Genomic DNA, 14,935 nt, shown 5'->3' with positions numbered 1-14,935 from the left:
ATGGAGAACCTGAGGCAACAGGAAAATGTGAGCCGGAGATACAGGTAGCGGGTGTTTACCCTTTTGAAAAACCTAAAGAAATGAATGTAGACACAATCTGGGGAATGTTTATTGCTATGGATTCCTCTATTAAAAATGTCTGGTTTACTCAGAGAAAATATTCAACATACTAAGAACTTTGAGGTTAAGGTTAAAGCTTTGGAAAAACGAATAATTGAGAATGAACAGAGGACAGAAGGTATTAAAGAAGTTCAAAATAATCTGGTGAAATCTGATATAATAAATAATGCCCGAATTGAGAAAATGGAAAATGAACAGAGACGCCTTAACCTTCGTATATTGAATTTCCCGAAGCTTAAAGGTTTATCACCAAGGGACTTATTTAGAAGTTATATTAAGGACATTTTGAAATTTCCTGAAGAGACATTACCGGTTTTATCAAGGATATACTACCTGCCTAGCAATAAAGAAAAAAAAGTCCAATTGCCACAACTGCAAAAAGAGAAAGAGGAGTCTATGGACTTGTCAGCTCTCCTTGAAATGACTTTAGAAACTGTAATAACCACTAGAGAAACTTTGTTTGTATCATGTGTCTCTTTATATCTGATAGAGATAATATATTGAGAAGTTACTTAAGAAATCAAGATTTACAATTTCACGGGTCTAGGCTGTGGATATATCCAGATGTAACTAGTCACTCAGGAGAGAAGGAGTTTCTTACAAATGCGCCCAGAAGCGTTAAGCAGGGGTGCAAAATTTATATTAAGATATCCCTCTAAATGTGTTTTGATTTTTCAGGATGCTAGGTATGTGTTTCAAGACCCAACACTGCTACGGGGGTATCTTGACTCACATTCCTGAATATTGTCTCAGGTCCATGCATTGATTAGATTAACCTTTCAGGTATCATTTATTGGAAGGGAATATCGGTTGATAATGTCTTGTTTTCTTCTAAATACTGCTCATTTATGTATTGGGCTCCCTATTTCTTATAATTTATTCAGACCAGGAAGTTAGTATTATATGTTAAATGATGGAGATGTAAAGGAAGATTTCCTATCCTGTATCTGATATTCTTGAACCTATGTTCTGTAGATTTTGTGAAACTTAATAAAAATATAAATAATAAATAAATAAATAAGGCAAGGACTATGGAGGTCCATGGCATGGACCAAGGTTAGACCCAAGCTAAGGCAGAGTGCTGAGAGCAATAAGGCATAAATGTTTGTGGCAGCGCAGAGTCCTTGCTAACATGGCTGCCAGCAGGATCTCAGTCATAGAAGCTTGAAGGCCCGAGGCAGCATAGAACATAGCCCACTGAAGATCCTTGCTGGCAGCAGAATAGCACTGTGGGCAGTGTCCTCACCCTGGTAGGGATCTAGTGCAGAGTAAGAGGGGTTTAATGATGATGAAAAGAGCAGAAGGGGCACCTTTGAAAGATTGGTAGACTATAAGACAAATACTGACTTCTGAGCAGGGAAGGCTGATAACCTCCAATTGACAATGACTGAATTGTGACTTGATGTTCCTTAATTTGAGCCACTTACTCCTTAAATTTGTCTCCAAACAAGTTGTGTCCAATACAGGAAGCATGTAAATATCAAGCCAGTTTTGCCCCACAGTGGCTGCTGCTGAAGTCCTGGCTGCAGTATCAAATACTTCATTGATCAGATTAGATGTTTCTCTCATTCTTCTGCATCCTTTACCACCTTAGGAACATCAATCTTCTCTGGGTCTAGCAACTTCAAGTGCTTCAGTTTCTTGGCACACTCATGCAGGTATTGTGCCGTATATCACCGATGTGCTACAGTCTTGTGTGCTCAACATTGAACTCTGGAAGACTTTTTTTTTTTTTTTGCCATAGGTATCCAGGAGTTTTAGGTCTTTTCCCATTGGCTTTATTGGAATACTCCCAAATCCTTTTGGACCACTGAGGGCTGACTATCACTAAGAGTAGTCTTGAAGGTAGACTATATGAATATCCAGGGGCTGCTTGCACCCTGTGCTTCAAGTCAAGCTTTTGGATTATCTGACGGCATGAGATGAAAGATTGCCACATTCTGACTTGAGGTCTTGAAATAACTAGTACATAGAGATTGCTGCAGAGTCACTTGGTAGTTGTAGGAGCTGCTTTCTTAGGTGGTCGTCTTATCTAATAAATAAATAAATAAACATTAGAAACTATATACACCATTATACACCATTAGAAATTATAAACACCATTAGAATGGTGTAAGCTTCTCCCTAAGCTTACACCATTCCTCTTCTCCCTCCCCTCTGTATTACCCTTCCCCCCTCCATTCCCTACCTCTCCCCCCCTTCTCACCTCACCCCTTCCCTGAACTATTGTTATTTTATATTATTCCCTATAATTGTACATTTTGTATATACCTGCAATCTTCGCTTACAATAATTCACTAATCTAATTTTATTCTTCTGTCACTTCTCCCCCCCTTTTTTTCTCTTTTTACCTTCTTGTAATCATGTTATTCTAATTTTAGTTTAATGTTTTACTTCCCCTACCTTTCCTCATGCTCTAGTTATTATGTTCCAATATTTTTTTAACTGTATTATGTTAAACTTGTTCGATGTAAAGCGCTGCCACTGGCACTAGTTTCTTGTTACGCTGTGAACCGATGTGATATCTTTGATGAATGTCGGTATATAAAACCGTTAAATAAAATAAATAGAAACTTGGGAGTAAAAGAGATCCTCTGGCGGGGAGGAGTACTGTGATAAATCAGGCACGGGATCTGACAGAATTGTCTTTGAATCCTCTGATCATGACCATGATGATGAAGATGGCAATTAAGATGAAGATGTGTTGCCCTGGAGGGGATATACCCAGGAAGGAACCTGACTGAGTCAAAGCTCCTTCCTCATCCTCTTGAGTCATAGTGGGACTCCTGGCAGGGGTGAAATCTTGCTGGACTACTGGGGGTTGAGGCCTATAGTGGGCAGCTATTGCAGTGAGTTGTGCACTGGTGTTGAACTGGGGAAGCGCTACTCTGTGAACATTTCCCTAACTTTGGACAGGTGAAGCTTTAATATTCCTTTCTTGTTCTCAGGAGATGGAGACAAATTCTTTATTAGCCCTGTAAGCTGGTCCATGGACTGAGGTGCCCTCTGACTGGGGTTGGAGGAGATACATCCTCTTCAGAGACCATATGGGTTTCTCCTCACACTGTTAGAACACAGAAGTGCTTGGCTCCAGGGAAAGAGCAGCCACCTACTCTTGAAGTGCTTCATACCAACTGGAGTAGACTGTGAACTGTCTTCTCTGCCTGGGTCTTTGCTGAGATCTTTGTACCAAAGTGTGGGAAGGATTGGGGACTGGGGGGGGGGGGTGGGCGGGTTATCCTGATATCTTCCTTATGACACCACAGTTCTCCTCCTCAATTGAAATGGTGCAATTATTCTCCCAGGTCAAGCAGTATGATAGTCCTCACATATGGGTGACATCATCAGATGGAGCCCTGTCACGGAATACTTTTGTCAAAGTTTCTAGAACTTTGGCACACTGAGCATGCCCATCTTGCCACTAACCCTGTGGCCACATGGGGTCCCCCTTCAGTCTCTCTCTTTCTGTGCAGCAAGTTGCCTCGCGGTTAGCTCTGTGAGAATTTCTCACACTTTTCCTCAAGGAAAAATTCAAAATTTATCTTCCTAATTTCACCCTCACCGGGGTCCCCCATCGCGCTCTATTCCCTCTGACGCTTGGTAAGTGCTTTTCCTGCGATTCGCAGTTGGTTCCCGGCAGCGTACCTCTCTGTGCCCGACAGTCACTGACTGTGCGCTACTTTTTTCAGCATGGCGACTGGGTTTAAAAATGCCCTGAGTGTCCGAGGACCATGTCCATAATGGACCCGCATAATGTTTGTGTTTTGTGCTTAGGGCCCTCGCATGACGTCCGTCACTGCCCCAGTTGTGCACAAATGACCCCCAAAGGCAGGCATGCTCAACTGGGGAAGATGGAGCATTTGTTTGCTTCAAAACGCTCTGCTCCATCGACTCCAGTACAAGTTGTGCCGACCGGAGAGGGTCCATCCACTTCGGAGATGTCCTGCCAGGAACATCGTGGAGTGGGTGACCGTCGGTCACCGACCCCTTCGGCATCAGCGTTATCCTCAGTGCCGGAGAAGGACTGGATCGAGCACCGACGCGTGTCCCTGCCCAGTGCCGGCACTGATACCGCAGCGGCATCGACTTCTACCGAACCACTTGCGAAAAGGGTTCGGGGAGAGGGAGCCCCCATCCTCCTCTGGACCTGGGACACCGAGGCGTTCCCAACTGATATCTGTGCCGGGTACTGAGTCTCCACAGACCCCCTGTGGAGGCTCCAGTAATGCCTAGCCTGCCTCCTACCCCAGGCGCAGTGTTGTCCACACCAGCCGTCAGGGAGGAGTTGGACAGACTGGTGCAACAGGCAGTGCTGAATACCCTTTGGGGCTTCCAGTTGCCACTGGTGCCGGCCCCCATACTGGCACCACTCCTCGAGTGCCTAGACACGCTTGTTGGTGCCCTGCAGACTCAACCCGTGTCATCGGACACGCTGGCACCGGGTCGACCATCAAGGCCTCCACAGATCCAGATTTCCGTACCGGGTTCCTCGGGTGAGGAAGAGGCGACTTCCAGAGCTATCCCTGCATGTGAACCACCGATGCCAGAACCCGTTCCAGGACTGTCGGGGCTGTCAGTGCCTAAACGCATCTCATCTACTTCGGTGCCCTTGAAGCCAGTGCCGCCTCCATCAATGCCACCTCATCATCCATCGATGCCTTCTCGCCCTCTCGGCTTTGGCATCCTTCCTCCCTCAGGAAGCCCACTGGGAGAAGGAGAAACTCCCTATGATCCATGGGAGGATGCATCCTCAGACCATTCCTCACAAGCTTCTGAAGAATTGCTCTTAGAGCCTTCACCCCCGGAAGAAAGGCATCGTTCTCCTCCGGAAGACCTCTCCTTTGCCAGCTTTGTCAAGGAGATGTCTGAAACTATCATTGGTAATGGAGGAAGATGCTTGCAACAAAATGTTGGAGGTCTTACAGTTTGTAGATGCTCCAAAAGAGATAATGGCAATACCAATGCATGAAGTTCTTCTTGACCTCTTGCACCACCTATGGGACAATCCGGGTTGTGTACCTCCAGTCAACAGAAAGACAGATGCTATGTATCTGGTCCAAAAAGCCCCAGGCTTTCAAAAAGCCAGTTGCCATACCATTCTGTAGTGGTGGAATCAGCCCAAAAGAAGGCTAAAAGATCCCGTTCACACTCCTCTGCTCCTCCTAGTAAGGAACAGAAGGCATTGGATGCATTGGGATGCAGAGTCTTTCAAGGGTCCATGTTAATAAGCGTGAATATCAGCGTACCAATTATACATGACCCAATATAATAGGAATCTCTGGAAACAGGTCCAGGAATTCACAGAGACCTTACCACAGCAACATCAAGAAACCTTGACTTCCATCACTCAAAAAGGATTGGAAGCAGTTAAACACGAGGTTAGGGCTGCTTTAGACTCTTTTGAAACAGCATCCAGTGTCTTAGCAGTGGGTATCGGTGCTAGACGCTGGGCCTGGCTCAAGGTCTCAGACCTATGGCCGGAGCTGCAGGACAAACTTGCAGATCTCCCCTGTACAGGTGAAAACCTGTTCGGGGACAAGATTCAAGACGCAGTGGCCCAGTTAAAGGACCATCATGAGATCTTGCGTCAGCTTTCAACTGTCTCCTCACAGACACCCTCCAACGCCCACAGGGGCACACGTAGGGACACCAGGAAGCAATTCCACAGACCACACAGATATCCTCCCGCGTCTCATGCTTGACCAGATCGGACCCCTCAGAGAGGACATGCACGCCAAGCGAGAACTCCTAGAGCGCAACCAGCTCCACAAGCTGGTCATGCGACTGGATTTTGACTCCTTTCCAGAGATCAGCAGCCACCCCAATTCACCAGTAGGAGGCCGCCTCTGCCATTTTGCACCCAATTACCATGGACCAATGGGTACTGTCCATCTTAACCCACGGTTACAGTCTAAATTTTTCAACTGTACCCCCGGACTCCCCGCCCATTCCAGCCTGGAGCTGGTACAATCACATAGGACTTCTTGAGTCAGAGCTCTCGACCGTTCTGTCAGCCAGGGCCATAGAAACTGTTCCCTCGACTCAGCAGGGGAGAAGGTTCTACTCCCTGTATTTCCTAATCCAAAAAAAAGACCGGCGGCCTCTGGCCTATTCTGGATCTCTGTTCTTTAAACACATTTTTTCACAAGGAACAATTCAGAATGGTATCCCTGGGCACCACACTCCCTCTCCTACAACAAGGGGATTGGCTCTGCTCTCCTTCAAGATGCTTACACCCATATTGCAATCTTCCCTCCACATCACAAGTACCTGCGATTTGTAGTAGGTCAAGGGCACTATCAATACAAAGTACTTCCATTCGGCCTGGCCTCGGCGATTGTTCACAGTCGCTGGCAGTCGTGGCTCCACAGTAAGCCGCAAGGGCATCCAAGTCTTTCCATATCTAGACGACTGGCTAATAAAAAGCCAGTCCAGACAAGGAGCCCTCGACTCCCTCTGTCTCACTACACGGCTTCTGCACTCGCTGGGGTTTCTAATCAACTACCCGAAATCCCACTTAACACCGTCTCACCATCTCTTCTTTATAGGAGCAGAACTGGACACCAGGGTGGCCAAGGGGTTCTGACCTAATGACTGCGTAACCATGCTGTCCAACCTTGCCAGCTCTATCTGCCATCGTCAAACAGCCTTGGTTCTCCAATTCCTCTTGTTGCTCGGTCATATTGCATCAAGCAGTCCAGGTCATCCCAATGACATGCCTAGCCATGAGGCTGACATAATGGACCCTAAAATCTCAGTGGCACCAGGCCACACAGCCGCTTTCGTCCCTTATACACATAACGAACCAGTTTCATCTGTCCCTTGCCTGGTAGACACGCAAGGCCAGCTTACAAACAGGTCTTTCCTTCTAGCAACCAGCTCCTCAGGTGATCTTAACCACGGACACCTCCAACCTAGGTTGGGGAGCCCATGTCGAAGGCCTTCAAACCCAAGGGATTTGGACAAAAGCCGAAGCAACCTATCAGATCAACTTTTAGAGCTTCGAGCGATGCGGTATGCCCTTTATGCATTCATGGACTGCCTATCTAACAAGGTCATCTTGATTCAAACAGACAACCAGGTAGCAATGTGGTACCTGAACAAATGGGGGCACGGGCTCTTATCTGCTCTGCCAAGAAGCGGCGCGGATTTGGGCCTGGGCCCTGTCGCATTCCATGCTATTGCGAGCCACTTATCTGGCAGGCACACAGAATGCAGTAGCAGACCGCCTCAGCTGGAGTTTCCAGCCCCACGAGTGGTTTCTGGATCCCGCTGTTGCGAGCAGAATCTTCCACTGGTGGGATCAGCTGAACATCAACCTCTTTGCATCCAATAAGAACCACAAAGTTGGAACGCTTCTGCTCCCTACGCAGGGACCGAAGAGCACCAACCATGGATGCCTTCGCCCACCCCTGGAACACAGGCCTGCTATATGCGTACCCTCCAAATCCGCTAATAAGCAAGACTCTCATGAAGCTACAACAGGACCGAGGCTCGATACTCATAGCCCCGTATTGGCAACGCCAAGTCTGGTTTCCCATACTTCTCGACCTATCTGTCCAAGAACCCATTCATCTGGGCACGGCGCCCAACCTCATAACACAGAATCACTGCAAATTGCGCCACCCGAACCTCCAGACCCTGTCCCTGATGGCCTGGATGTTGAAAGGTTGATACTACAGCCCCTCAATCTTTCTAGTAGCATATCTCAAGTCCTCGTAGCTTCACAAAAGTCTTCCACACGGAAGTCCTACCACTCTAAGTGGAAGAAGTTTACCTTGTGGTGCATACAGAAAGACTTTCATCCCTTTTCTTGCCCCACACCGAAACTCTTAGATTATCTCTGGCACCTCTCGGAATCTGGTCTCCAGACTTCCTCCATACGAGTACACTTCAGTGCCATCTCTGCTTACCATCAAGGAGTAGGGGATGCCCCGATGACGGCTCAATCCCTTGTGGGTCACTTCATAAGAGGTTTACTACAGCTTAAGCCTCCTCTACGACCACCAATCGTGGCATGGGACCTTAATGTAGTTTTTGCATGGCTCATGCGTCATCCTTTTGAGCCCCTGCACTCCTGCAAACTCAGATATCTTACATGGAGAGTAGTTTTCCTGGTAGCTATCACATCTGCTCGCAGAGTCAGTGAGTTGCAAGCCCTTGTACCATACTCGCCCTATACAAGGTTCCTCCATGACTGGGTGGTTCTCCGCACTCACCCTAAATTCCTTCCTAAGGTGGTAACGGATTTCCACTTAAACCAATCTATTGTCTTGCCCACTTTCTTTCCAAGGCCTCACACTCACCCGGGTGAGCGAGCTCTGCACACCTTGGACTGTAAATGTGCACTTGCATTTTACTTAGACCGCACCGCAGTCCACAGGAAGTCCACCCAACTTTGTTTCTTTTGAAAAAACAAGATGGAGTTGGCGGTGGGCAAGCAGATTCTCCAACTGGTTGGCAGACTGCATTGCATTCTGCTACCAGTAAGCAGGCCTTCCACTTCAGGGACGAGTGAAGGCGCACTCAGGGCCATGGCAACGTCAGTAGCACACTACCGTTCAGTACCGATTGCCGACATCTGAGGGCTGCGACATGGAGCTCTCTCCACACCTTCGCAGCCCACTGTCTTGACAAGGCTGGACGACAAGACTCCGTCTTTGGCCAGTCCGTCCTACAGAACTTATTCCCAGTGTAAAAACCCAACTCGTCCTACCTCGACCTGCTGTGAATTTCAGGCTGCCTCCTCATTGCCAACAGCACCTCAGTTGTGCATGTTGCACATGTGTGCTGGTTGGCCTGCTTTGTTATGAGTCAGCTTGTAGCTTGCTATTCACCCATGTGAGGACTACCATCCTGCTTGTCCTGGGATAAAGCAGAGTTGCTTACCTGTAACAGGTGTTCTCCCAGGACAGCAGGATGTTAGTCCTCACGAAACCCGCCTGCCACCCTGTGGAGTTGGGTTCGATACCGTTTTTTCTTATTTTATTTTTCGCTCGCACTTTTTGCTACAAACAAGACTGAAGGGGGGACCCTGTGTGGCCACAGGGTTAGTGGAATGCTAGGCCAGCTCAGAGTGCCAGTCAAAGTTCTAGAAACTTTGATAAAAGTGTTCCATGATAGGGCTCCATCCTGATGATGTTACCCATATGTGAGGACTAACATTCTGCTGTCCTGGGAGCACATCTGTTACAGGTAAGCAACTCTGCTTTGTAGGTTTCTATGTAGTGACAGCACCTTGGAATGGGTGTTCCACACCAATGCTTCAGATGGCACCCTGAAAAGACTGGGGTCCTGTAGAAAAGGTGGGTCAGTGCAGTGGATAATGCCACAAATGAACATTTGGAAGCACTTAACTGTACACACCAAAAGATCATGATAGCTTACAATGCATAATAAATTAAAATATGTATAAACAAGAAATAAGAAACTGATATGACAAATAGATGCATAGAGAATTGAACATTGGAGTGACCCCCATCTTTCTTTGGTACCAAAAATGGGCCTGTAGCTGCAGAGCCTCGTCTGTGTGCCGATTTTTGTGTTTTGTTTTTGTTTCCAATTGGGCTGGTCTTTGAGATGGGCCATGTTTAGGTGCTGTCTTCAGAGTCTTGTCTTGTGCCAAAGCCTATGCGTTTTCCTTGACCTTCCCCTGCCAACCAAGCTAGTACTGTTGGGAGTGGGGAGAGCCTACCTGGGGGAGAAGAGAGAGAAGAACCTCGACTCATCTCTGTTGGGAACCTGAGACTTCCTGCTCTAGGATGAGGAATGGCTCCACTGCCCAGATTTATGCTAGTACTTACCCTTGAGTGCTCCCCTAATGTTCCACATCTTCCAAGCTCGCTATTGCTGTGCTGTGAGAGACATGCAGCCTCAATTGCATCAATTGGCCATATTGTGATCTGGGTCTAAACACTTCTAACAGACCTTGTGGGTATCCATGAAGGACATCCAATGTCCACAGATACAAGTCTTGAAGCTGCTGACCACAGCTTTCTTCTTTGGCTTTTTCTTGAACTTTTTCCCAAGTTTAAGTTCTACCGAAAAAAAAAAATGCAGTTAAGATGCTGAGGCAATAAGGTAAAAGACTGGATCGAGGTAGGAGAAAAATTTAGTAAGCAGTCATAATGAATGCAAATATATATAAATCCATGCAGTAGCTCAGATTAAAAGAGACCAAGGGGCTCATGAGACAACGTGTGTACAGGAAATCCTGCACATGCTTAGTGAAGCTTACTGAGCTCTTGAGAGATGGGTCTGCTCATGTGTCATGACTAACTCATCCCTGATGTTGTCAGAGATAAAGGCTCTAAGTGCTATCAGTCACAAAACAGTGTAGAGACCCACAACAATGTTTGGATCAGACCATTTGCCATTCCTTTTCTTGGCAGTCTGTAAAAACATGAATCTTGCTTTTGAATATATAAATGGATTTCTAAAGATATTTGTGACATTTCTGTTCATGTTGAATAATTAAATTTGTGCTCTGCAATTTTTCATAGGACTGCTTCGTCAGTTCATTTAATGAAGTTTTCACCTGATGGAGAATTTTTTGCTACAGCAGGAAAGGTAATATTTAAATACATAATGAAATAAAAATTGAGAAGTTGATTGAGAAGTGCAAGGTGTGATTACTTTCTTGACTGATGAGCCTTACTTGTAGGTCATGTATGTTTGGAAAAATACTTTTAGAGCTTTTTAGATGAATGCTTTCAGCATGTGCAATTGATTTCGAGTGCTGTGGACCTGATGTGTTTAATTTTTTTTATTCTCTTGTGCAGTAGAGGATGCTCACTAGATGACTGCAATCACCATTTTCTTTGGTTCATTTTTGTTTTTTAACCTGCGTAGGCATTTTCCATCTGTCTTCAGTCAGCAGCTCTTTGCTTTTTACACTCTTTAATTGGATGTTTTAACTTGTCTTAAAGGCCCCCCCCCCCCCCCCCCGCATCAGTTTGGTGCTTAACTTGAAATTTTGACTGTGCTGGGACACCTTCATTTATGGTTTATTTTTCTTATTTAGATACATCATTCTTTTGAAGAAAATAATTTTTCAACTGCCCTTAATTGATTTTTCTTCTCTGTATTCAAGAAGCAGGAGAGTGATTTAGAGGGTGTGGATGATGACCATCGTTGGTAACAAAGGCTGTATGTTTACCTGCCTGGCAAAATTAAGTCTTAGTTCAAATCTAATATAAAAAGGCCCTTAGACTAATTCATGTATGGTGGTGGCCAGGCATAGACAAAGTAGTACTCAACCTTTTTGACATGGTATAAACTGGAGTCTATTGCATGAGCACTTTTTGCTCCCCCTGTTAGTTATTTGAAGGACTTGACTTGTGAAGCTAAATGTGTAAGTGTCAGATTTGGAGTGGATGCTTTGACATTTTGGCACACTGTCCATTCATGGCACTGAGGGTTCTGATGTGGTTGAAGTTCCCCATGCTCAACATTGTGTCTGGAGGATTGCCCAGCCTCTTTTTTGCAGAGACTGGTCTTGGCTTGTATCCCAGGAACCAAGAGTCAGGCTTCATAGAATTCATCTGTGTGGCCTTGATAGGGGTTTATTTTCTATTTATTTATTTTTGCACCAGAAACATTCCATTTGAAGCTGAAGCAAATAGTCACAGAGGCCTTGGACAAATATTTCAAATGTATTGTGTTAGGTGTTTTGACATTAACGAATGTGGTAAATGATTTGTTGGGTACCAGGCATTGATATCAACACTTGCAGAGTTTGCTTCTAGCATGTTGTTTGATATGAGCTTGATAAGTTGTTACCAGTACTTTTGAAATTATCAGTTCTTAACTCTTCCAGACATCGTTCCTCTTTTTTTTTTTTTTTTTTTTTTTAATACCTGGGATGTATGTCAATAGTCCAATTGTAGAGTGACTCTTAAGAGAACTACTGGCCAGGTCTGTTCTTGTAGCCTTCATCACAACTTGGAGGAAATCATACCCCATGTGTTTATTCTGGCTTCCTAGTTTTCATCCTAAAGATGGTTAAGAACATTTCTTTTGATGACTTGGTTTCAAGAGAGTCCTGAGCATCACTTCTCAGCCTTTTGAGCCTGGATTTACCATCTCAGCCTAGATTTACCAAAGGAATTGGTGGATGTGTCAGTCAACCTCTTATCTAAAAAAAAAACCAGTGCTGCAGCTGTGAGAACATCTGTTTCATGCTTCCTAACGACAAGATGGAGAACAAATTTCTTGTCAAGATGGGTCTAGGATTTGACCACCTGCAGCTCCCACATCAGAGCATTTTTTGGCTCTTGAGATCCACATAAGCCCTAAAACTTGCATCTGTTCCCACTACTAGGAGCTTAAAATTTTAGAAACACTTTGCTTGCTTTCTGCATAACAGACTGAGTTCTGTACAACAAATTTCCACATACTATAGAGTGAAGTACTAACTCATACTGAATTGTTTTCCTCTGAAGAGGAAATGCATCTGGTCAGTTTGACATATGTATTTGAAAAGTCATACCCACTGATTTCTGCAGAGCTGTGCTATGTTGTGTAATTTAGGTTCTGATGTCTTATCCATTGGGGAAAATGTTTTTGGAGATAAAATGAATGAAACTTTGAATCTCGGTATGGACAAAAAGACTACTTTACAGACTTTCACCATTTTCTTCTCCATGCTGACTTCCTTGGAAGTTTGAGTAGATTCCAGAGGAAGCAGATTTTTTCTCCCAAAATGCATCTGTTTCTCCTTAGAGGTTGTAACTGAAAGGTGTCACCAAAACAGATTTTCAAATCCTCCTCAGCCTTGCATTTGAGCCAGGGTTCAGTTTATAGAGTCCAGGGAAAATAGCAGTTTTCTAACAGCATTTCACGTCTGGCTGACCCATTGGGCCTTTAAAGTCTCAATGGAATTCAGTCATTCAGTTTCTTAAGGGATCACATCGGTATCACATCGGTATCACTGAACTCGCAGACTTGCTGTCCAGCTGGCTATCCTGTTTTAATTTGACAAAGGGTTTAGCATTCCAAATTTTTTTCTGATTAAGCTATTTTCAACATGAATCCATTCTGACCTGATGAGCTTGATACTCAAGGCCACTTGTGTCTTCAAGAAGTGTATAGAAATTTTATCTAGTTAGGGGCAGCACTGAATGTGCTAAGGTTTCCTGAAATGAAGTGACCTCGAAAGTTGTCCTAATCCAGACAGAAAGGATAATGTCCTGGTAGACTCTTGTTCATCACCTGGATCCCCATGAGTGGTCCCCAGACTAGGATGTGACAAACAAAATTTAACTGCAGTAAGGCGCAAGTGGCTCTAAATCTTATGCTCCAGGAGTATATCAGTCAGATTAGCTGCAAATGCACTTTCTATTTTTTGAGGAAATAAATCTATGTGTATCCTCTGATATTCCTAGTAGCAAGCACCTTGATAACACCAAGAATGGACCAGAGAACTATAATTCTTGCCTCTTTTTTTTTTTTTTTTTTGTAAGATGGACTTGGTTTCTAGTTCAATGGAATCTAATACTTATATAACTATTCACATTGGGACCTTCTGCTGCTTTAATTTTGCACAACCAGTGGTTATTGTGAAACCCTAACATCCAGTCGCTAGCTCTCAGGGTTTGGATGTTGAAGAAGATTTAATTTGATCACTTGATTTTTCAGTAATAAGGTCTCAGCTCCCACCTTACTTCCATAAAGGAATCCATTAGAAAATGTTGTTAGAACATAAGAAATTGCTGTACTGGGTCAGACTAAGGGTCCATCAAGCCTAGCATCCTGTTTCAGTAGTGGCTATTCCCTAAGTCAGTTTGATTAATAGCAGTTTATGAACGTCTCACAGGACAAGCAGGATGGTAATCCTCACATATGGGTGACATTATCAGGATGGAGCCCAATCATGGAACACTTTTGTCAAAGTTTCTAGAACTTTGACTGGCACCTACTGGGCATGCCCAGCAGGCACTAACCCTGCATCCAGCAGGGGTCCCCCTTAAGTCTTTTTTTCCACGCAGCAGTAGCCACGCGCGTTAAGGAGCTCTCTAGAGATTCCTGACAGGAACTTTTCTCACGGAACTTTTCAAAATTTTCAAAAACGTTTACCCCATAGGTGTCCCCCTATCAATATTCGTACTCCGCGGTCGAAAGATAAGGCTTTATCCTCGTTTGCGGTTGATTCCCGTCGAGTTTTTCCTTCGGGGCCTACTGGCCATTGACCGCACCGCGGCTAAATTTTGTCGAAGCCATGGCGTCGGCTTTTCGTCGGTGCCCCGATTGACCTCTGACATTGTCTATCACAGACCCGCATAGAGTTTGGGTATTGTGCTTGGGGTCCGACCATGACATCCTAATTTGCACCTTATGACACCGAAGGGTCATAAGGCTCGCTTAGAGAAGATGGAGTTTCTTTTTCATTCAAAACCCCCGACTCCATCGACCGCTTAGACTTCATCTGAGCCGGTGCCATCAAACTCTCACTAGCAGTGGGACACCGGTGCTGCCCGACCGGCATCGACTACTCCAAAGGTGTGTAGACTTCTTTCTCATCGCCTCAGGAGAAGGACCGAGGAGAACATCGTGAAAAGCGTTGATACCGGCATCGGAAGGCTCAGTCTGCTGATCCAGGCAAGCCCTCTGCATTTGCGTCGACAGAGCCACTGACACAGAAATCCCGTCCTCCTCTGCGACCAGGTCACTGAGGCATTCCCCCACCTTCATCTGTGCAGGGAACCGCGACTCCACTTTTACCAGTGGACCCTCCGGCTACGCCACTGTTGCCTTCCACTCCGGAGCTGGTGTTACAGGTCCCAGGCTTCCGCGAGGAATTGGATCGGATGATCCA

The 14,935-nt window shown here is 45.3% G+C and overlaps 1 protein-coding gene across 3 annotated transcripts in view; it reads left to right on the top strand.

Moving 5' to 3' along the window:
* The window catches only part of DMXL1 (Dmx like 1), a 692,618-nt gene that overhangs the window by 143,433 nt on the left and 534,250 nt on the right, over positions 1 to 14,935 (top strand). For all 3 annotated transcript variants that reach the window (XM_029570948.1, XM_029570967.1, XM_029570958.1), the window contains exon 6: positions 10,623 to 10,689. In XM_029570948.1, the coding sequence (XP_029426808.1) occupies positions 10,623 to 10,689 (67 nt within the window). The remainder of the gene's footprint in view (positions 1 to 10,622; positions 10,690 to 14,935) is intronic.

Source organism: Rhinatrema bivittatum, chromosome 1, assembly GCF_901001135.1.
Source record: "Rhinatrema bivittatum chromosome 1, aRhiBiv1.1, whole genome shotgun sequence".
Lineage (NCBI taxonomy): Eukaryota > Metazoa > Chordata > Amphibia > Gymnophiona > Rhinatrematidae > Rhinatrema > Rhinatrema bivittatum.
This window is presented reverse-complemented; position numbering and strand designations above follow the sequence as displayed.